Source organism: Vulpes vulpes, chromosome 6 (assembly GCF_048418805.1).
Source record: "Vulpes vulpes isolate BD-2025 chromosome 6, VulVul3, whole genome shotgun sequence".
Lineage (NCBI taxonomy): Eukaryota > Metazoa > Chordata > Mammalia > Carnivora > Canidae > Vulpes > Vulpes vulpes.
This window is the reverse complement of record NC_132785.1, coordinates 88,163,698-88,185,153: the sequence shown is the minus strand read 5'-3', so window position 1 is coordinate 88,185,153 and position 21,456 is coordinate 88,163,698. Positions and strand designations below refer to the sequence as shown.

General features: G+C 33.7%; 2 protein-coding genes across 7 annotated transcripts in view; one reads left to right on the top strand and one right to left on the bottom strand.

The window, feature by feature from the left end:
• Positions 1–5,685, top strand: part of SAV1 (salvador family WW domain containing protein 1) — a 29,457-nt gene extending 23,772 nt beyond the window's left edge. The window contains exon 5 of the mRNA XM_072761509.1: positions 2,130–5,685. Within this exon, the coding sequence (XP_072617610.1) occupies positions 2,130–2,331 (202 nt within the window). The 3' untranslated portion in view covers positions 2,332–5,685. The remainder of the gene's footprint in view (positions 1–2,129) is intronic.
• The window catches only part of ATL1 (atlastin GTPase 1), a 74,209-nt gene continuing 57,146 nt past the window's right edge, over positions 4,394–21,456 (bottom strand). For 3 of the 6 annotated variants that reach the window (XM_026000729.2, XM_026000730.2, XM_026000731.2), the window contains 8 exons: positions 18,119–18,211; positions 16,948–17,086; positions 12,350–12,477; positions 11,083–11,139; positions 10,136–10,207; positions 8,035–8,466; positions 6,776–6,790; positions 4,394–4,842 (listed from right to left, as the gene is read on the bottom strand). In XM_026000729.2, the coding sequence (XP_025856514.1) occupies positions 4,732–4,842; positions 6,776–6,790; positions 8,035–8,466; positions 10,136–10,207; positions 11,083–11,139; positions 12,350–12,477; positions 16,948–17,086; positions 18,119–18,211 (1,047 nt within the window). In that variant the 3' untranslated portion in view covers positions 4,394–4,731. The remainder of the gene's footprint in view (positions 4,843–6,775; positions 6,791–8,034; positions 8,467–10,135; positions 10,208–11,082; positions 11,140–12,349; positions 12,478–16,947; positions 17,087–18,118; positions 18,212–21,456) is intronic. The other 3 variants (XM_026000732.2, XM_072761507.1, XM_072761508.1) reach the window with 1 other exon arrangement.

The following is a 21,456-nucleotide window of genomic DNA, read 5'->3' as shown; positions in this document are numbered from 1 at the left end:
TAGTTAAGAAGGAAAGAATCAGAATTTTCTATTTTTCCTAAACAAAAAAGCATATTGGGAAGTATTTATATGAGAAGGGAAGTAACTCCATAGAAGCAGCAGGGGGCAAGATTTTGGAATGCAAATTGGCACACTGCATACTTTTCTCATCTGTTCTTCTGGAATGCTTTTTCTTCTCAAATGATTTTCTGTAATTATTCTGATTTTGTCGCTTCTACCCTTAATCCTATTTTTGATGCTAAATGTGTGATTGGGAAGTCAGAAAATTGTCTGAAGCTTTTTTTTTCCTTTTTTTAAAACTTGAATGTTTATACAGAATGATTCTCCTATCTTAAAACAAGTATGATATTTACCAATTTATTCTTCCTTTTTTCCTTGCTAGAAAGTACACAGATGATAAGTGAGCGTTAATGTTCTTATATAAGTTCAGTTGGCATGAATTTAAGCATCTTGAATCAATAGACATCGCTAAAATTACCCTTTAGCTATGTAGTTCTGACTGTAGAGGATTAAGGTTTTCTGCTAGGAATTATGAGTTTGATTCAAACAAATAAGATCTTAAGCTACATGAATGGCAGAGGTGACAACTGTTACTTCATAGAGGCTTAATATTTCTTATAGTATCTAATTTATGTTGGAGTTTCTCACTAAAGAGAATATAAAGCTTTCCACCAAGTATACCTATTAGTAGATTTGCAGCACTCAGGTAATTAAGTGGGTAAATTTGGGATCCAACAAGATCTGTTTACCTTGTGGTTCTGCATATTATGCTCCTGGCATTCCTGGTTACATGTACCCAAGTTGTACAGAAATTTAAGTGTGTCAAACACAGTCTGTGGTTCATACTGACCACTCATTATTTGTTTACTGTTTCCCTTTTTAAAAACCTTTTAGAGGGTACCTGGGTGCCTCAGTGGTTGAGTGTCTGCCTTGGGCTGAGGTCATGATCCCGGGGTCCTGGGATCAATTCCCACATCCGGTTCCCAACAGGGAAGCTGCTTCTCCCTCTACCTAGGTCTCTGCTTCTCTCTCTTTGTCTCTCATGAATGAATAAATATTAGAGGATCCTTTTAGAATAATATATTAAATGAATTACCAAAGGATCCTTAGGTGGAAATATTGTGATTATTAAAAATAAATTTACTAGAATTTACAATCAAAGCTTCCCATTATATCTGTTCTGCAATGTGATTTGAGAAGTGTCACTTCATATGATAACAGGTATATGACCTGCTGTAGTTCAAGTTCTTTATCTAATCTCAACATTCAAAACTATTACTCTGAAGTAATTTGGTCCACAACTCTGCCTTTCTCATTTCTTGGTCACTAAACAATTTTGCAAGAAATATATAGCCCCATTCGGTTTCAGTTTTTTCATTTGTAAAATGGAAAAATTGGATCTGAGTGATGTCTTTAGGTCTTTCACTTACTTCCCTCTTGGTATGGGATCTTGGTATGGGAAGGAGGACTAAAAGGCCTGAGGTATATGTAAATACAATCCAACAGGAGTCTTTCCCACATATTTCTATAATCTACTAACTCTCATTTTGAAAAGAAATTATTCTTCCCTTTCTGCTTGAGTTTCTCTCTTTTAATACTGTATACTCAACCTCAGGAAAAGAGCCCATGAATGAATGGTTGGTCTTCATTCCACTTTTAGTTCCTTGTTTGCTATTGTGAACAGCATTCCTCAGGAAGCTCTATCAACAGTAATAACACAAGTGACTTTGCCCGTTTTTGTGTATTATCTTCAGGCATTTGTGGTCTAAAGCATTTTTAAGTTCTTGGCAAATTTTAGGTGAATTTATGAATAGCATAAAATATGTGTTCTTCTGAAATTATAGAACCACAGTGGTTTGAAATCTGTGTCCACTGTTGTCTAATGTTAACAGAAAAATTGATAAATTGGTATTTTTTAACTTAAATCGATATGAAGTAGTTTCAGTTTTCTCCTCTCCCTAAAAAAATAGTATATTTAACTAAGTTAACAACTCAGTTATTTTTAATTAAAGCTTATGGTTTGTTTAGATATAATAAAGTTGATCTTTATAAAAATAGATGAGTTTGTTTCTATAAATACATATTTATGTATGTGTTGTGAACATATGCATGATTATGTTTTAAAACAGATATGACCACATTCTGAAGTGGGAACTCTTCCAGCTGGCTGACCTGGATACATACCAGGGAATGCTAAAGTTGCTTTTCATGAAAGAACTGGAACAGATTGTTAAAATGTATGAAGCCTACAGACAGGCTCTTCTCACGGAGTTGGAAAACCGCAAGCAGAGACAGCAGTGGTATGCCCAGCAACATGGCAAGAATTTTTAAAAAATAAAATTTAGGTTTTTAAGGGCTTTAAAATATTTTCACAGAAAACTGCAAACAAGAACTTTGGTTAATAAAGGCAGCTTTTTAGAAATTATAAAATTCTAATTTTACATATATTTTGTTATTAAAAATATTTTATTGAGCAAAAAAAATGATTATCATTTTAAGAGCCAACACAGCAAACACTTCTAAATGCTAATATAGAAACTGCTTTGAATATTCTGTGGAGATAAATGCAGCAAGAAATGTCTCATTATAACCAGATATTAAATAGGAAATGATCACTTGGTAAGCAGTACCCTTTTTAAAAAAGAGAGAACCTATGCAGTATTTAAAAAAAGATGTGTACTGCTTTAATGTGGAATATTGTCTGGAATCAGATGGTTTAAATGTTACCGTTGTGTAGTTCCAAACACAAAATGGGATTTGGGACCTTAATTGTGATAAATTTATACATATAATGTATAGAGTTCCTTCCCAAAACGTAAAAACCCTTTTTAAACATGTTGAGAACATATTTTTGGGTATGAAAAGGTAAAGGGCCTGTAATCTTTCAGGAATAAATTTAGGCATAAAGCTGTAGCCTGTATGGAAAAGATGTGTACAGCACTCAAAGTTGCTATTATTTCCTAACTTTTGACTAGGGCTCTTACAGCATTTAGTAGCATGGCTCTAATGAGACAGTGGAGGGTTCCTGACAGCATATAGACACTGCCATCCCAACAGATTGGGTTGAGCTGCCAAAAATGACAATCAGGGATTCATTAAGATATCTTGGTCATTAAATTGATTTTACATATTTTTTATCTTTTAAGAATTTGTCACAACTTTAAAACCCATTTCCTTCCCAGTGTTTTCCTTTTAATAGTTAAGATATTGTTCATAATTAGTGCAGTACATTTGATTATAGAAAAATTTATGGCACTTTTAGCCTTTATATATCAGTCTCTAGGATTCTGTGAATTTCAACATTAATTGAAGTAGCTATTCAGTTATATTTACATGTGTTGTAATTATGTAAATATATTTTTAGTTTAGGTAATCTTCCAAAATTACAAAGCACTCCCAGTTAGTCACCAGTGAGTTTGAATTGATAAAATGTTAAAAATGTTAAATGTTTGATTTTATATAACAAGCTTATTATTAAATATATTTTTGTGGAAACTAAACGTGTCATGTTTGAATCCATGTTTTTATATACTGCCAAAATATTTGATTTTTCCACTCAGAAAGTCCAAAAGCAAAGGAAGCAGTATAATGAAAGATATTGAAAAAATGAAAATAACCAGTAGAATTTCATCAGTTGGAAAAGTTATTTTTCAGAGCATGTAATCAAACTTGTTTAGGATGTAAGCTTATATTTATGAACTCTCACATAGTTTCCTATTTTACTCTTTTCTGTTACTCATTATTTTATATTACTGTTTAATTTAAACATGGGTTATCTCTAAAGGAAGTTAGAAATTACTATTTTAGAGCTCCCAGATTATGGAATCACTGGTTTAAAAGAACTCAGGTACCTAAAAAGGGATTAGCATACGTTTTTTAAAGTGGAAACAGATTTGTAATGGTGTCAACACTGAAGAAAATGCATTTTTAATTTTAAAAATAGAGATAAACCTCTATGATTCTATATCAATACCTCCCAAACATTTCTAAATTCAGTAAGCATTTGTTTTTAATCTTAGGAACCAGAGTAAACTTTAATAATAGTTCACATGTTAAAAGAATAGACCTATGAAGAATACATTTCTTTGTGTACCAAATGAAAAAATATACAATGCAGTGAAACTCAAGTACATATACAAAGTGATTTTTTTGTGCATTTTTGATCAAGTTTATATTCTATATTAAATCATAATATAAAAGAAGCAGTAGTTTTTGATAAAGCAACTGAAAAACTCTCCTAAATGTCTTTAAAAATAAAAGCTCATGGTATATATAGGGTGATATAGGTTGAATCAAGCCTGTTGAGTTATTATGCTATGCTTAAATGGATGACTATGTGAAATAATTTAAAAATTCTCCTGTAGAAATTAAATGAGCATATCCAAACAAAGAGTAATATTACTACATGGTTTAATTATAACCCAGTAGTAGAATTTAGTAAATTCAAGCAGAACACATGTACTGTCATCATAAATAGACACTTTAAATTATAACAGCATATTCGAAGACCAAATTAAGAAACTGTACATGTTAACAAAATGATATAACCATGCATAAATACATCTGCTTATTAAACACTGAAGTAAAAGAACTAAAACCTTTTTGAAGTTTTCAGAGGATCTTGGTATTTTACTCTGTCCTGATAGAAGCACTTTGAATGTTTGCATGGAGACATAAAACTGAATATTTAACTGACAACTGGTCATGCACCTGTACTTCTAAAAATCTGGATTAAATTTTCTTCTTTTCTGATTGTTCAGTAGATTCTGACTTTGGCGCAGGAAAAGCTTGATGATACAGATGTCTATGGGTTGCTGCTGCACTGTAAAGCTTGTATAAAGCCTAGAAATACAAGAATCAAGATGATAAACACAGCTGTAAAATTTTTCCTTTTTAGTGTAATTAGTTTATGGTACTATATAATTAGTATGCTAAATGTGGAATCTTTATATATCATCAGTCTATTTAAGATATAAATTAATAACTAATAATTTTAGAACTCAAAAGTATTTTCACTTCTCCAGTATGTGTATGTTTTTGCTTTTGCAGATTGATCTCTGTGGTAAATCGTTTCTTGCAGACTGCATTTTCTTTTACTTTGCATATCTTTTGGAGCAGAGCTTCCTAAACACTGTGCCCCAGGGATGACTTGAGAACTCATATCGCCAATACTACCAGTTCTAGAGTAATTACAGGAGCTCATAACTTCTGACTGCCAGTAGCTACTTTATTATACATGGCTAGACCACTTGCTATCCAGGCTTCTTTAAAGGTTTTTCAGAATGGGACCATTTTTTTTTTCTCCATTATTGCCTGAGATGGTCATGCAAACAAATACAAACATTGCCCCTCCCCCTTGATACACTGGGATCCTTCATTTAAACATATTCTCTTCCTTGTTTCCATTACTTGATTCATATCTTACAAAACATTTTTCAGAAGCATTGCCTCAGAAAAGCTTTTTCTCATTAAAGCTGTCCTTTTTGCCCTTTTCCCACTCAGTGAATGTCTAACATTCATTCCCTCTTTGGACTCTCACATACTGAACACTCCATTAAAACCAACTTTTCTGGGTGACGGGCACTAAGGGGAGAACCTGATGGGATGAGCACTAGGTGTTATATGTTGGTAAATTGAATTTGAATTTTAAAAAGAGAAAAAATAAAATCAACTTTTCTGATGTAATTCTGAGTCTGTAGAGTCTGAATATTTTTAAAAGCTTGATATCCTTTAAATAATAACCAATGCCCAGGAAGTTAATTTTTATCTTTTGAAAGTCTCGATGGCTGTTTTTTTAAGTCTAAATAATACCATCATCAGTTCTATGAATACATATACAATTTAATTCCTGTTTTTTTTAATGGATTTGTTTTATTGAGTTTTATATAAAATACTTCTCTATTGACTTGTAAGTATTAAATGTATCATTAATATTGATTAGAGGACATACTCCAGTTATATAGAACAGCAGAAACCGAGGAAAGAATTATGTACTCTCTCAGAGTTGTTCGAGATCAGTTTTGCATCCTGAAGATAATGACCAGAATAACTCTACAGAGATCATTTTTCTTAGGTAACAAATGACTGCTTCCTGCAGGTTCAGATTCTTTCCTCAGAGTTTTGCCCATGTGTAGTAGGAGAAATGAACACTAATTACAGGTCAGTCTGAGGTATGTTAAAGTTATACTTTATCCTTGCCTGGAACCTGCTTAAAAGTGGTAAAGGTAACTCACTCAAAAGGCCAAGTTTTAAAAACATCTAAGGGTTGTAGCTCCATTTAAATACTGTCTACTAGTTGAGTTTCCTCAAGATTCATAACTGTATTTTTGTTTCACTATGCAGTAGAACAAAATACACAATGTTGGAGCTTAAGAATTTTGAAATTTCCTACATATTTAGGAAATAAAACATAAAACAGGATATGCTTGATAATCAACTCGTATGTTTCATATACAGATCAAATCACATTCAGATGTCTAGAATAAATAGAATATTTTAATCCTATGTTAAAAATTCACAGTTAAAATTGTGAATCTTTGAAGAAATGGGAGCAGCTGTCACCAAAGATTTTTTTTTAATTTAAATCCAATTAACATATAGTGTATTCTTCATTTCAGAGGTAGAGTTCAGTGATTCATCAGTTGCATGTAATACCCACTGCTCATTACATCAAAGATTTTTTTAATCCATTAATGGCTAGTTGGCTTAAACAGTAAGAATATCATACATAATCTTTATAAATATATAGCTCTCAAGTTAAAAAAATTTAACTTACCTCATTTGTACTTCCCTGTGGCAAAGGCAGTTTAAAAGGGGGGAAAAAGGCATATATCTTGCTTCATTAATAGCATTATGATAATTCAACTTTGTTTACAGTTTTTTGAGCATTTAACAACAAATATTACAGATATTTTTAGTTCAGATTAAGATTACATATTTTTTCTGAACCTTTTGAAGAACTCAATTCTATATTTCTCATAGGGTTCAGCATCATATTCAAGGAGAGCTTTGATATTTACCTCAAATAGCCCTCTTCAGTCTTCTAAAGTTGGGGGAGCTATTTTAGACAGTGGCTCAGAGGATTCCATTCTTTACCCAGAGTGCTACCATTAGTTTATCTTAACTAGATTCTTCAAAGGCACATGGTAAATTCATTAGTTAAAATTCTATTATAAAGAATATATGTAAGTATAAATGCTGGGAAAATTATAACTATTACTTGCTACCTGCAGAATATAAATGTTCAAAAGTCTTAACACTAACATTTTATGAAACCTCTCAATTTTAGCTTCACTAAATGCCCCTAAATTTTCATGAGGTAACTGAAGACACTTCCAGAATGAGAGAGTGAGTTCATTATTGTTCTAGGTGTGTTTATAATTGTCTTCCCTATCCATAATCAATTATTTGAACAGTGGACCACAGTGACCCTGACTAGGCCATGGTTAATTGAAGCATAAAGGACAACTGACATAAGCAGCTGGTCCAGAGGTTGACCTGGACTCATGCTACAGCCTGGTACAAATGCCTACTTCATATAGAAGCAATCTGAAGTAATCAGATCTTGCTTTTAAGGAGTTTATACTAAAAGACACAGTGATACAACAACTTATTATAGTGGTTCACATACACCTCTAGCAAAGCAAAATGCTAATCAAATGATAGGTTTAAATATGAAGTAATCTTAGCACATAAACAAGTCACAATCAGCTCAATAAAAACTCAGCTATGCTTTCTCACACTTTTAACAACTTTAACTTTTAGGATAAAAAAAAAGTGAAAGACCAAACTGCCTAATCCACAGATATTTGAAAATACTGAAATGTTAACTGGAAAACATTTGTGTAAGACTTCATATATTGTATTATAGTTAGTTGTTTGTATCTAGCCATCTTGACAGACTTTAAAGCTCTTGAAGTCTTGGCCCAAGTCAGGTTCACCTGTTTAGTTCCAACATCTAACATTGTGTCTGGTACACAGATGGCATTCAATTGTGTGTTGCAATTAGTTGAAAAGTATTAAAAGTATTCCTACCTGGTCCCACAAGGCTGCAGCCACCTGGTCTATTACAGCTCCCAGCTCTCGGTATTCTCCAGAGTACCGGATGTATGCCCAGGTGCAGAGGGTGATAAGAGTCAGTCCCATTATCATATTGCATAGGCTAGCTATGATGTCCAAACCAATGAATCCAGTCACACCAGCAATCACATAAGTGATAAAGATGACAACAAACAGTGTGGCTGGGGTACGAGCTGCATGGAAAATATTTTTGCTATCATTGTGCTTGATATACTGGATGTAAAGTTCATCTATTTCACTCTCCAACTGTTGCAGGTAACGACGGCTAAATTCCTCCCCACCCATTTTCTTCACCCCTCGGAAGAGCTTCACAGATTCCTCCTTGAGCTCCAAATGTTTGGTCTGTAGGTCATTAGGTGCCAGAAATGGTTTGTCACCACCACAAATCTGTATCAGATAGAGAAGTGCTGTTTATGCAATGCACAGTAAAATTAGCAACTGTATCAAAATCTTCGACTTCCCTAGTTGAATTTGTTAGAACACTATAATCAGGAGTCTACATAAATGTTTTGTCAGCCTATATCTTTACATACTCCATATAAGGCATAACTGAAAGTGGGACCAGTACTTAACAGATGACTTATATAAATCCATTCTTAATTTTTATTTTCTTTTTGACCTGGAAAAGAATATCCAAGACTTAGAAATCCAAGTTCCTTAAGATGAAAAGGCATGATTCAAAGTGAACTGCAAATTGAGTTCATTCAAAGAATGAACCCAAATTCAAATAAACTACTTACATTCAAGATCCTCTGGGAAATTTATTCTACCTATACTGAAGTATTTTTGGTCAGTGAGGTTCAACTTAATAGCAATGCTATAAAACTCTAATGTAGGGGGGATCCCTGGGTGGCTCAGTGGTTTAGCGTCTGCCTTTGGCTCAGGGTGTGATCCTGGAGTCCTGGGATCGAGTCCCACCTTGGACTACCTGCATGGAGCCTGCTTCTCCCTCTGCCTGTGTCTCTGCTTCTCTCTCTCTGTGTCTATCTTGAATAAATAAATAAAACCTTTAAAAAAATGTAAAATGAAAAACATGTTTGTTGTCAGTTTCACTGATTTTGTTTGAATGGAGCCCTTTCCATATTTTCTTCAGGAAACTTAATGATGTATATATTCAGTGTTCTTGGACCACATTTTCAGTTTTTTCAAAAATTACAAGGGAAATCTGTTACCCATACCTATCACTTTGGTTGAGATTTAACTCTATTAAGCATTCTCTCATTCTAGTTACCCTTTAGTTATGTTGTGAATACGATTCCATATACTGTATTTCCCTTGACTCCTAAGACTCCCATCAATTTTGGATGTAATTTATGTAAGAAATATTTTCAGAGGGAAAACCTGTATTTATTAGTAGATATATAATTATTAGATGCATCCTAATTCAGAATGTTAAAAAGAGGAATGAAATGCAGTATGTAGAAACACTGGCTCTTAAAGTTTAATTTCTTTTTTTTCCTATGGGTTTTGTTTGTTTTATTTTTGAGAGAGAGCACGATGAGATAAAGGACCAGAGGGAGAGGGGGAGAGAGAATCTTAAGCAGGCTCCATGTTTGGTGTGGAGCCCAATGCAGGGCTCAATCTCACAACACTAAGTACATGACCTGGGCCAAGATCAAGAATCAGACACTTAACCGACAGAGCCACCCAGGCACCATAATGGGTTTTTATAGTTAAGATAGAAATACTGGGATTGTTGCATGAAGGGAGGTGTAGTGAAGAGAGGGTAGCACATGTTATTTTAATTACTAGAGCTTATAAATTGTGGGAAGATGTGGCAAAAAATAAAAGTATCTCTAATACAGAGAAAACACATTTGAAATGTGTATTAAATTGTGCATAGTGTTACTTTCCTGAAAAATATTTTAGGAATACAATAAATAGAAATGTGAGATACAGAGGCTGAGAAAGAATAAGTCAATGCCACTTCTTTGCATACGTGTAGATAGTGTAACTTGGAAGAAAAAAGAATGAGCTCATGGAAGAAATACTGATTTTTTTTTAAGAAATACTGATTTTATTTAAAACATAATTTAAAATATTATTTAGTTCTTACCTCTTCCATCTTTTTGTTGTATGTATCCTTGGCAGTTGCCACGGCCGCTAAATTGTTAGCTTCTGCTGTGGCCTTTGGACAAAGTACAAAATAAGATGTAAAATGGAATTCATATTTATTAAACCTTCACAGGCAATTCTTATTTCTGAATATTGTGAAAGAAACATACAAGAACACAAGGTCATGAAATAAGTTGAAAGGATTAAAGTATTTCCACTATATTTTTAAAAATTTGTAAAATTAAAATTTCAAAATACATAAAACATAGTTTAACTCAGTAAGCCATAGTTATAAAAATGAATTTTCATTTGGAAGATTTTTTCCTCTTAAAAAAATATCTTTAAGCCTTTCATCAAATGTAGGGGGAAAATTTACAAACCCAAACACATGGGAAATAATATATAGTTCATTTTGTATGAACTGACATATATAAAAACATGTCTTAGGTTTAAGGACTGATACTGATAGAACAATGGATCACTGGTAACAAAAGAACTATTAACAAAGTTTTTAGATAAGTAAGGAAAAAGCTAGTTTTTCCTTTCTTAAATGTTTATTTGTAGAGACCATTTGTTTTAAAGCCTGGACCTCCTTTTCTGCTTGTTAATGTGTGAACCTAAACCACGGTATGAGTCTGTTTTCTAAACCAATTTTGTACAGAGAGAATTATGAAAGCTTTGGTATAAAGTGTTTGTATGTCCGCACAAGTGATGCTCCTCTATGTGTATATGAAAATGTTTAGCTTAAGACACAAACAGCAGTTAACAGAAAAATAATCTTCCAATAAATCATTCCACTATTTTTGTTTGCTAATTTCTGACAGCCAGATTGGAGCATATCTTTAGCTTATTATAAATATAAAGCTAAGGAAACCCTAGCTTTAGTGACAAGCAGGTTTTAAAATGTCATGCTTCCTGATTAATACCTGTAACATAAAAAAAAAATACCTGTAACATGGATTTGGGATGTGGTAATTCTTCACCTTGATAGATCTTTATATAAGCCTTAAAAAAAAAAGATTCATGTTCAAGAAATTCCATTCAATATTTTTGTAATTCTGTTAAATTGTATTCTAAGGTCTAAGGTCTTGACAGGCTTAGGAACTATTATCTTTCTCATGTTAATTCTCCTTTTCTTAGTTCTGCTCTTTTTCCTAAGTGCCCCTTTCATGTAACTCCACTTGCCAACCCTACCCTTTTTAAAGGCTTACTTAATAAACTCACTCTTCTAAAACTTTCTCACATCCCTCTGCTAGGAGTAACCTTTTTTTTTTTTTCAGTTACTCACAGGCATTTGTACCTGTTGATGTCAGAAGTGTTATGGAAGAAATTTCTGTAAGGGTCCTTAATCTGCTAAATTCTAAGCTCCTCCATAGTGTTAGGCACAGTGAGAATTCAATTTTCTTTTAAGATTTCAAATTTTAATAGATAAGTAACATCATTTATTGCTATGAGTGATGAAGATAAATACACAGGAGGTATGTTGTCAGTATTTTAAATGACAAAAATGTGAATTTAAAAAATTGGTATTTTAATCCTTGGAGCATCCATCCACAAATTAGATTGGTAACTGAAATTCCCCACTGTATATGTGGATTGGTTAAAAAACAAAAGTGTAGTGGGATCCCTGGGTGGCGCAGCGGTTTGGCGCCTGCCTTTGGCCCAGGGCGCGATCCTGGAGACCCGGGATCGAATCCCACGTTGGGCTCCCAGTGCATGGAGCCTGCTTCTCCCTCTGCCTATGTCTCTGTCTCTCTCTCTCTCTCTCTCTCTCTGTGACTATCATAAATAAATAAAAATTTTAAAAATAAATAAATAAAAAAAAAAGAATTTTCTCCAATAGGAAGGCAAAGATAACCCCTTTGGGAACATCTTCAGAATAAAGGTAAAATTCTGTAAGGCTAATGACTGAGGCCTACTACTACATGTTATGGACCTTGAGCAACACCTTCTCCCCCAGCAAAAAAAATAGACTTTACCAGCTCAGATATATTCATACTTCAAAATATATTGCTCTCAAGATAAAGTTAACTCTAAGAGTTTTCTTTAAAATTTTGATTTCAGAAAGCAAGCTCCTCTTGGGAGTCTCATGATTTTTTTAAATCTTTATAAATTCCTCATAACTTTGTCCCCATATTACAGAGTCTATAATTTGATTGATTGTTTCAAGTAGGAACTGCATTCCAAAACAATGCTCTAGAAATGAGAGTGATACCTTGAAGTACTCCACCAGACCTCGGCAGGTGATTTTGTTCCCATTGATCTCTTTAATATCTAGGCTCTCAGGACTAAGTAGCCAAGGAATGAGTATTTTCAAGTTTTTGATGAATTCATCATCTATTTCTACAAGTAAAAGCACATCATTATTTTAAAAATCTAATCCAGTCCTCCATGCCATACAATAAAACATCCTTTGATCCTCCATTTCTTCCCCAGTGATAAAGCCATCACTTATTTTCCCATCATCTAAACAACTCCTGAAGACCACTTTTCTGGAATAAATGATCGATCCTCCTTACCTAAACTACTGTTAGTCTTTATTTCAATTACATATTAACTTACCCTCCAACCATAAAATAGCTTTCTTGATGTTAAACAAATATTTTACTCCCTATTCACATGACCATTTAAGTATTCTGATGTACTTAAGTTTGTTGGTGGTTTTATAAATGGGGAAAAGGCCAGATACTTACTGGCTTAGAAGATGTCTTCCCTCCAGAAAATCTATGCCAAAATCGCTGTTTTTCATGTACCCACCTTATGAAAGCATTTAGAACTGGGTAAGGTGTACTAAGTAGAACTCAAGTTCAGAAGGATGGTGATGGTGATACTACCTCTGGTGGTGAAACTCACCAATACAAAATAACGTGGCCAGAGGAGGCCATGAAGACAAATCAGAGGATGTCTATCTGAGTTGTTTACCTACCATGTTTAGGACAACTGATGACATTCCTGTATTATAGCATTAGGTTTAAGCTTAACCTTACATATTTAGTGAAGTAACACAGAAGACACATCTTCAGAGAAGTCTTTTTGAACACTGATAATTTCTGAAATCATTATTTTAAAAGATACAGAAAAATACACCTACATTAAAAGCTAGATATGTCCAGAAATCTAATATCTAAGTAAATGTAGTAATTGCCTATAATTTTTAAAAATCTGAATTTCAGCAGAGTCACTGAGTTTTCAAGCTTTAGGACTGATGATTTCTGAGGTCTTAAGGATAATGATTCAAATAGTGATTGTGTTTGCATTTTCCTTGCTAATACAATGCCACTATACACTGAAATGGCAATTTACATAAGAATTCATGTTTCTCTTCTCTTGCTTGCTGCTTTTATGTGATGTATGAGCATAATGTTGGAAACCCTTCAGACTTTTTTTAACTTCATGTTTTGTACACCTTTGAAATTTTAGTGACCATATTTTATGAGTACTTGTATAGTTTATTCAAATGTATTTCGCTGTTTGCATTGTACCAATTTTTATTGATAATTTTTCTTTGTATTATATTTTGATTTATTCAGATGCATTTATTCAAATTTATTATTGTGGTTTGCTTTCTAGTTAGCAATATTCATTAATAATACTGGTGTTTGTATTATGTTACCACATTCCATGTTAATGTTTGCTGTGCATCAGTATTCACTGATACTGATGGGTTTCTTTTTTGCTATACAACTTTATGTGATTTTTAGCATTTGTAAAATATTACTATATATCTAGAATGTATTAATTCTTGAATTTTTGTATAAAACAAAAACCTTGTTATAATATTACTTTAAGATCATTTCCAACACATGTATTTAAATTCCACCCCCTCATTCCCTTATAAAATGGGAATGGAATAAGATAATATCTATCTGTGTATCTATTGCCCCAGCAAGTGTAATTATCATTAAAGTAACCAGCATAGAACCATATATTTGGATTAAAAGTGTGTTCTGAAGATGGTATGAGCCACAATCTTTGTTCTGAGACCAATACCAGTATTCCAGTTTTGGATTCAGCAAGTACAAACTAAAGACTCATAACATGCACAAGTGGTGAGCTCTTGCTAACGATATTAGTTCAACACAGTAAAAATGACCCAGAACATCTATGGGCCAGATCAATTTACAGTAATTACTAATTAGCTCTGGCCTACTGTAAGTATTCAAATAAATATGTGTGGGCAGATTATTATTTGGAATGATGTTCTATTTCCATCATTTCTTCAATAATTTTTGCCACAAGAGTAAAACTTTGCCAGGAATGCAGGGGCTGGGCCAGAGTGGTTATCTGTCACAATAACTGGGGATGTGATAACATACTTTATAAGAGCTCTGCAGGGCAGATGCACTGGTGAAGCACTGCTGTGTAAATCAACCAAGGAAGTTTTTTTTTTTTCAGGATTACTTGACTGACAATGCATTAGAAACACCTTTTTAAAATGAATTCTCTTGCAATGGTGTTTGGCTATGCTTCCAGAAGTCTAACTGAAGCTGCTAAGGATGTATCGCCACAGTTTATGATGTGATTACCTGGTCATTCTATGTATGGTACTGTAACACAGAGCAAAAGAAAGATAACTCCTTGTTAATTAAAAGATTAGATTCACTAAGTTAAGAGAGGTATTCAGTGGGGACTTAGAAAGAACTGGTTGACTGTAGCACAAATGAACCTAATCCTTTTGATTTCTTATGTGGGAAGTTGTTAAATTACTAACAGTTAATTTGAATCATAGTATTGTAAGTTTCATATAACATGGGAAATGGTAAGACAATTTCAATGTGAAGGACCATGAACAAATTTAGTAATTATAATAGTTATGATTGATAGTGAGCTAGAAAGTTATTTCTATACATTTGTGAAAGTGTATGTGAGAATTATGATTGAACAATTTTTGCACAATTTTTTATTCAGAGACATTTCTTTCCTAGAGGAAGAAAGTTACTAAAATGCTGACCCTCTGGAAAATGGCATGGCCAATGGACAAGACACCATGGGTAGAAACCACATCAACTTACAAGATTTAGAGTGGGATGGAAAAACAATGTGGATAGCTGACTTTCAAAACTGCCCAAGGAGAAACTGAGGCTCATTAGAACATTCTGGCACACATTTGAACACAGAAATTCAGCAGAAGTCCTACAAAGCCTCATCAAAACGCAACTTAGATGGGCACCCGAAGCTGCTTTTCATTTCTTTTTCTCTCAGGCTAGCTACTTTGGTAAACTCATAATTTGGGGGTACCTGTAAAACAACTGTGTGGGTGAATATATGTTTAGACATTTGAATAAAAATTGATGTAAAACAAATCTGTTAAAAAATGGGGGTTCTAGATCTGTGTGATTTGTCTTAAACTCTCTCCTTGAGCTCTTTCATTGTAAAATATATCAGTTACTTTAAGAACTGTACCTGTATAGTACAAGAATGGAACAAGCCAGAGTACTTTTTTGTTCCAATAAAGGATTGTTGAAAGCCTACCCACCCCCTGCCTGTTTACGACTCCCCAACTCCAGAGAAGAAAGAGGGGCCTGTGGGAGCCCTGTCTTTATGAAATTTATTCAAAACACAATGAAGGCATTAGGTAACTACACAGTATCAAGAGGTCTGTGGGCTCATTGGTAGGCTGGAATTCATAAGTGATAGTGAAGTGCCAGGATCCTGCAACTCATACATTACTATGTGCCTACTGCTATCTGTTCTGTTATATAAAGATAATTCAAAACGTGTATAGAAATAACGCTGATGATTGAGAAATTTGGGATTCTATTTAGGATACTGTCATAGTTAAATATAAGGTATAAATTTATAAATTTATAAATGTCATGCATGGATACAGGGGTAAAAAATAGGTTTGCTTTTCAAACCTGCCAATTTCATAAAAGTGATACATATTATGTTGTCCCTTTTTAAGAGTAATTTTAAAGCCCTTTGAGAACAGTTGTGCTGAAAGCTTGTCATATCTCTGTCTCACCAACCCTGGCACAATGCAGAAAGGCCATGGTAAATTAAGCAAATGTCTGAAATCAGTGGTATGTGTACTCAATGCTAGGCTTATAAGTTAAAAAGTCAGAAATGTCTTTGTACTACTTTGTTATTAACTACAAAGCAAATATCTAAAGACCTGGTGATTATTTATAAGGAAACACTCACTTCTGTTTTTTCAGACTCCTACCTCTACCCTACCCCACCACTTTTTCTAACAAGTTGAGTTGCTTTGGAATGTTAGTAAAATGTTAAATGTTTCTAACAAGTTGAGTTGCTTTGGAATGTTAGTTAAAATGTTAGTAATGCCTCTGCTTGACAAGCCAACTATATACTATTAGTATACACTATTTCAAAACACTCTAGTGCTTTTGGATTTTTCAGAAACTGGTCTTCATCCAGAAGAGGATTTCATTTTTAGTGAAGCTTTTAATAATTTAGAATTGTTATTTTATAACAATAATTATAGAACTTATAACATTGGAGTAATATAAGCTATTTTTCTCCTCTAATGTAAAGAAGGAAAATTTAACAGGAAGACATTAAAGAACACTTCTCAATGTACAAAGTTGAGCAGGAATGTATGAAAAGGGGGGAGTCACTGCCTCCCAGGTGAACACAGGATTTTGCCTATTTTCTCTGTGGATGTATTCAGTACCCATAGAATCCTACAGTTCACCAAGGAGGTGTTCTAGCACCAGCCCAGGATTCCCAGTTCTCTTGATAATTTTTAATCATCAGCCTCACTAAGTGGATAACCTAGATTAGCCGGGCAGATAAAAATGACAATTTTATAACCAGACTAAGTAATAGAAACATATTCATTAAAAGACAAACCTTTTAGTTTTCCATCAAAGTTTGGATTGGTAGCTACTTTTAAGCCAGGATGAGGTAGCAGAAAACAGGAAATTTTGGTGAAACAGGAATGGATGTGTTTTCGAACATTCTGTAGTTCTTCATGCTGGTTCCCTGAGACCTGCAGCAAATCATTCTGAAGTTTAAACCACATTCATCATAAATTGAATTCCAGAAGAATTCTGTTATATCTCATATTTGCTATGTCTGTCTGGTCCTACAATGATAAAAATGACATGGCAGGGCTGATACTGAAGAAAAAATAGTCTTGAGTGGATGGCCTTATTTAAATATGGCATACATATAGCATTATTATTAGAATTAACAAATGTTTACTCTTAGGCTAACTTAGGTGGGCCTTCCCATTTTTTAGTATAAGTTAGTGGGGTTTTATTCTCACTAGTTCTTACAAATGCCAATTTTAATTCAAAGTACTTAGGAAACATGAATAGATCCTAAGATATTCCTACCTTCTTTTCAGGAGAGACTCAAGATAGCCTCTCCTCACCTGGTAGGTATACATTTAAATTCTAGAAAGGCATCTGAATAGTTGGGTATTTATAAGCTAAACTGTCCTGATTTTTTAAATGTATTTGACAGGTACCCTAAAAGTAATCATAAACTTAAAAAGAAATCTTGATTATCAAGAAAGCTTATTTAATTTTGATTTAAAAATTTTTCTCAGTAGTTATTTGTTGTGATATCTGTCCAATGTAAACAATCCATTCAATACTGAACTATCCTGACATTGAAAATGGACAATCCTCTAATTTCACTTTTTGTGAACTATTAGCAAAATGTTCTAAGATTGACTTTGGGGATTTCAAAATTAGATATTTCTGTTAAATTGACTTTTAAACTTCTAAAACATGAGTCCAGATATTTGTACTGTCAGCCTTGAACTGATTTAATTATCCAAAATAAAAGATATGTCTTTAGGAATAAATCATTGCTTTATAGGTATCTATGGATCATAATTACTGATAATATTTAAAACTATAACTTTGAAAGTATTGTATTAAATATCAATCTTTGTTCATAGAGACACTAGAAGGATCAAATAAGATTGTATCTAATAAGTACCCATTCTACAAGTCATTCAACAAAATTCTAGATTATTACTGGTGAAATTTCATGCAAGTAAATAACAAACCTTGAGGCGTTTTTCCAAGAATTTGGAGCCACCTTCAGCTCCGTATGAAAATTCGTATGGGAAACTCCAATCCCGAACAAGAAATATCAGACTCTATGAAACAGGAAGAAGAACGAATTGATAAGGGCACTTTAAATGGCCTCCCTGGGCTTTACACTGAAACCAATTAAATGCTATTACTATCATTTGAATAGTTTTCTATACCACACTATGGAATTACAAAACCAAACATAAAACCTTGAAAATTTCTGAGCAATCTCTTCCCTATGAGATCATCTGCCCTGTTCTCACTAAGTGTAAACAGAAAGCTGCACCAAAACTGATTGTTACATAGAGCTATTCAGCCAGTTTGAGGGCACCTCTGTCTCTCATCTCTTGGTGGTACACATTTATCTTGACAATTTGGGGACAGCTTTTTATGAAGGTTCAAAGTTTTATTTCAGGACAGTTTTGTCATCTCTTTAAATATTTTTCCTCTATTACATTTGTCCCATTCGCTTCTTCAGAGTGTCTCAGTATACATATATACGCACATGGATAGGAATCTAGGTTTTATGGGGCCTGAAGCTTATATAATCTGTTGAAGGGAGGGCTCAATAGGAAAAAGAATATAACATTGGGCTTGAAAGTGAATATTTAATGGTCAAATATTTTAGCAAATGGATAGACCATGGTTTATTTTGCCATCATCCTAGATGTTTTCCAGTTTTTCTATTATTCTAAGAAATGCATTGATAAGCACCCTTGAAGCTGAATATTTGTTCACATCCAGAAGGATTTTTTAGGGACCGTGGTTTCTAAAATTAGAAAAATTATTAGAATCATTGGGAGGCTTTTAAAAGTATAGAATTCTTAACTCCCACTCCAGACCTCTTGAAACCAAAGTAATAGCAGCTTTCCTTTTAGTGCCTATTATATGTCAACCATAATACCAGGGATTATACACATGATATTTCATGCATTCCTGCAATTGCCAAGAGATAGGTTATAATTTATAACCCTTTTCAGAAGAGATAATATAAAAATCCCCGCCATCTGACAATAAGTGACTTGGCCAAAGGCATTGAGATGGAACAGCTAGCCGTTTAAACCTGGGCTACTTCAAAACCCCTGCTGCACTGCCTCAACTAGAAGTGTAAAACATGTGCTGTAGTTTACAACCTGAAGTTTGACAAAAGCATGCTTTTAAAAAAAGATTTATTTACTTATTTTAGAGAGAGTGAAAGAGAACACGAGTGGGAGGGAGCAGAGGAAGAGAAGGAGAGATTCTCAAGCAGACTGTGCTGAGGATGCCAGACGTGGGCTCAATCTCACAACCCTGAGATCAGGACCTGAGCTGAAACCAAGATTGAATGCTTAACAGATTGCGCCACCCACATGCCCCTTAAATCATGCTTTTATAAGATTAAGTGATACTTCAAATTTTAGTTTCTTAAAAAATGTAGGAAATTGAGAAAAAAATCACTAATTTTTATGAAGTTTGCTATCTTTAAACAATCTTTCTAAAAGTTTATACCTTCTGAGTTTCTAACAGAATCTTTAGTCTTAAAATGTGTTGATATATCTTTAAAGATTTTATTTATTTGAGAGAGAGTGCACACAAGGCAGAGGGAGAGAAGTGGATTCAGCACTGAGTGGGGAGCCTGATGCGGAGCTTGATCCCAGGACCCTGAAAACATGAGGTGAAGTCAGACGCCCAACCTAGGAACCAGCCAGGTGCCCCTGTTAATATGTCTCTTAATTCTCATTTGATCTCTGTTTGTCCTCCATTTCTTCTTTTCCCTTACAGTTTATCTATTAAAGTATCTAAGACTTTGACCTGTAAAGTTTCCCATAACTCGGATCTTGCTACTTGCATATTCACAGGCAATTCAACATGCTCTTTCTTTTGTCCTCTGGATTTTCTGCAAATTGGCAGCTGGGTACAGAACCTGGATCTCAGGTCGTATTTCTTTGGTGGACTGCTCTTCTATCAGGAGGCACAGAGTCTATGATTATCTTACTTTTGGTGAAATTATGTCATCTCTGTTAATCTGAAGTTCATTCTTCAGTAGCTTTCTCATTAAGGGCTCATGAAAACAATATTCTTTGCATTCTTACATGTTGATAAGTTTGTGACCTGTTAAAAACAGTTGTCACTTTCTATTTGAAAGTCAGTTTTGCTGGATATAAAATCTTTGGCTCACATCTTCTCTCCTAAAACCAGGACACTTCTTGGTTTGCATTATGGATTTTTTTCCCCAGACTTTTGTGGGGAAAGAAGAGATTCTTGTGGAGAGGAGAGTTTAAAAATACCACTGGGGCACCTGGCTGGCTTAGTCGATCCAGCATGTGACTCTTGATCTTGGGGGGATTGTGAGTTCGAACCCCACTTTGGTTATAAACATTGCTTAAAAATAAAATCTTTAAAAAATAAAATACCCCATTTGCTATCTTAAACAGTTCACTATATTTAATAGATGCCCATTTTTATCAGAATAAAATAATAATTTGTATTTAGAACATTTCTACCTAAAATATGTATTTTGAAAACAGACGTTAGCTAGGAAGCAATTTGTGCAAACAGAAGTTCATGAACCAGGACAAATGAAACCAAGTATGTGGATTTGGCTATATTTTGCATTTTTCTTGGGAAACTTTAGTTTCATTTTTGGTCTTTTTCACTGGGCATCTTCCTAGTTCGATGTAATGAGGACCATATGTAGAACAGGATCAAATACAAAGTCTTACTTTCTGAAATCAGTGACCTATATTCTATCTATCCATCTGTCTACAGTATCAACTTCCCAAGTTCCCATCCAATGATGTGCTGGTAAACTGGCTCTCCAAGAACAACAACAAAATGCCTTGATTTTTTTTTTAACACTTGACCATTTCTGTGGTTTAAATATGCCCACTATGGCTCATTTCAAGCTACTAGCAGTTTAATTACGGGCTTATATAACTCCTGAATATTTACTAATTAGTTTTCATGAATTGGTATAATAAGGTAGCTATAGCATACTCACTAGTCCCATCCCCTCCCAAGATAATTTGTATGCTTTATATTTATCATGTATGGAATTCTATGAATCTTAGTTCTTATGTCAAAGTCATCAGTTTTTCCACAATACTGAATCTTGATTTGCTCTTACATACAAGTAGAGATAAAAATAAAAAATATAGATTATCCTAATTTGCTCAGATAAAAATATTTGAGTTCATAAATACTTTTTTAATGAATTAATTCCAGTCCAGCAAATGGGGCAAATGATGGGAACTATGCTATGCATATCCCACTAATGATCACATATATTTTTTTAATCATCAAAAACATAACCTTTGTTAACTTTCCTTTG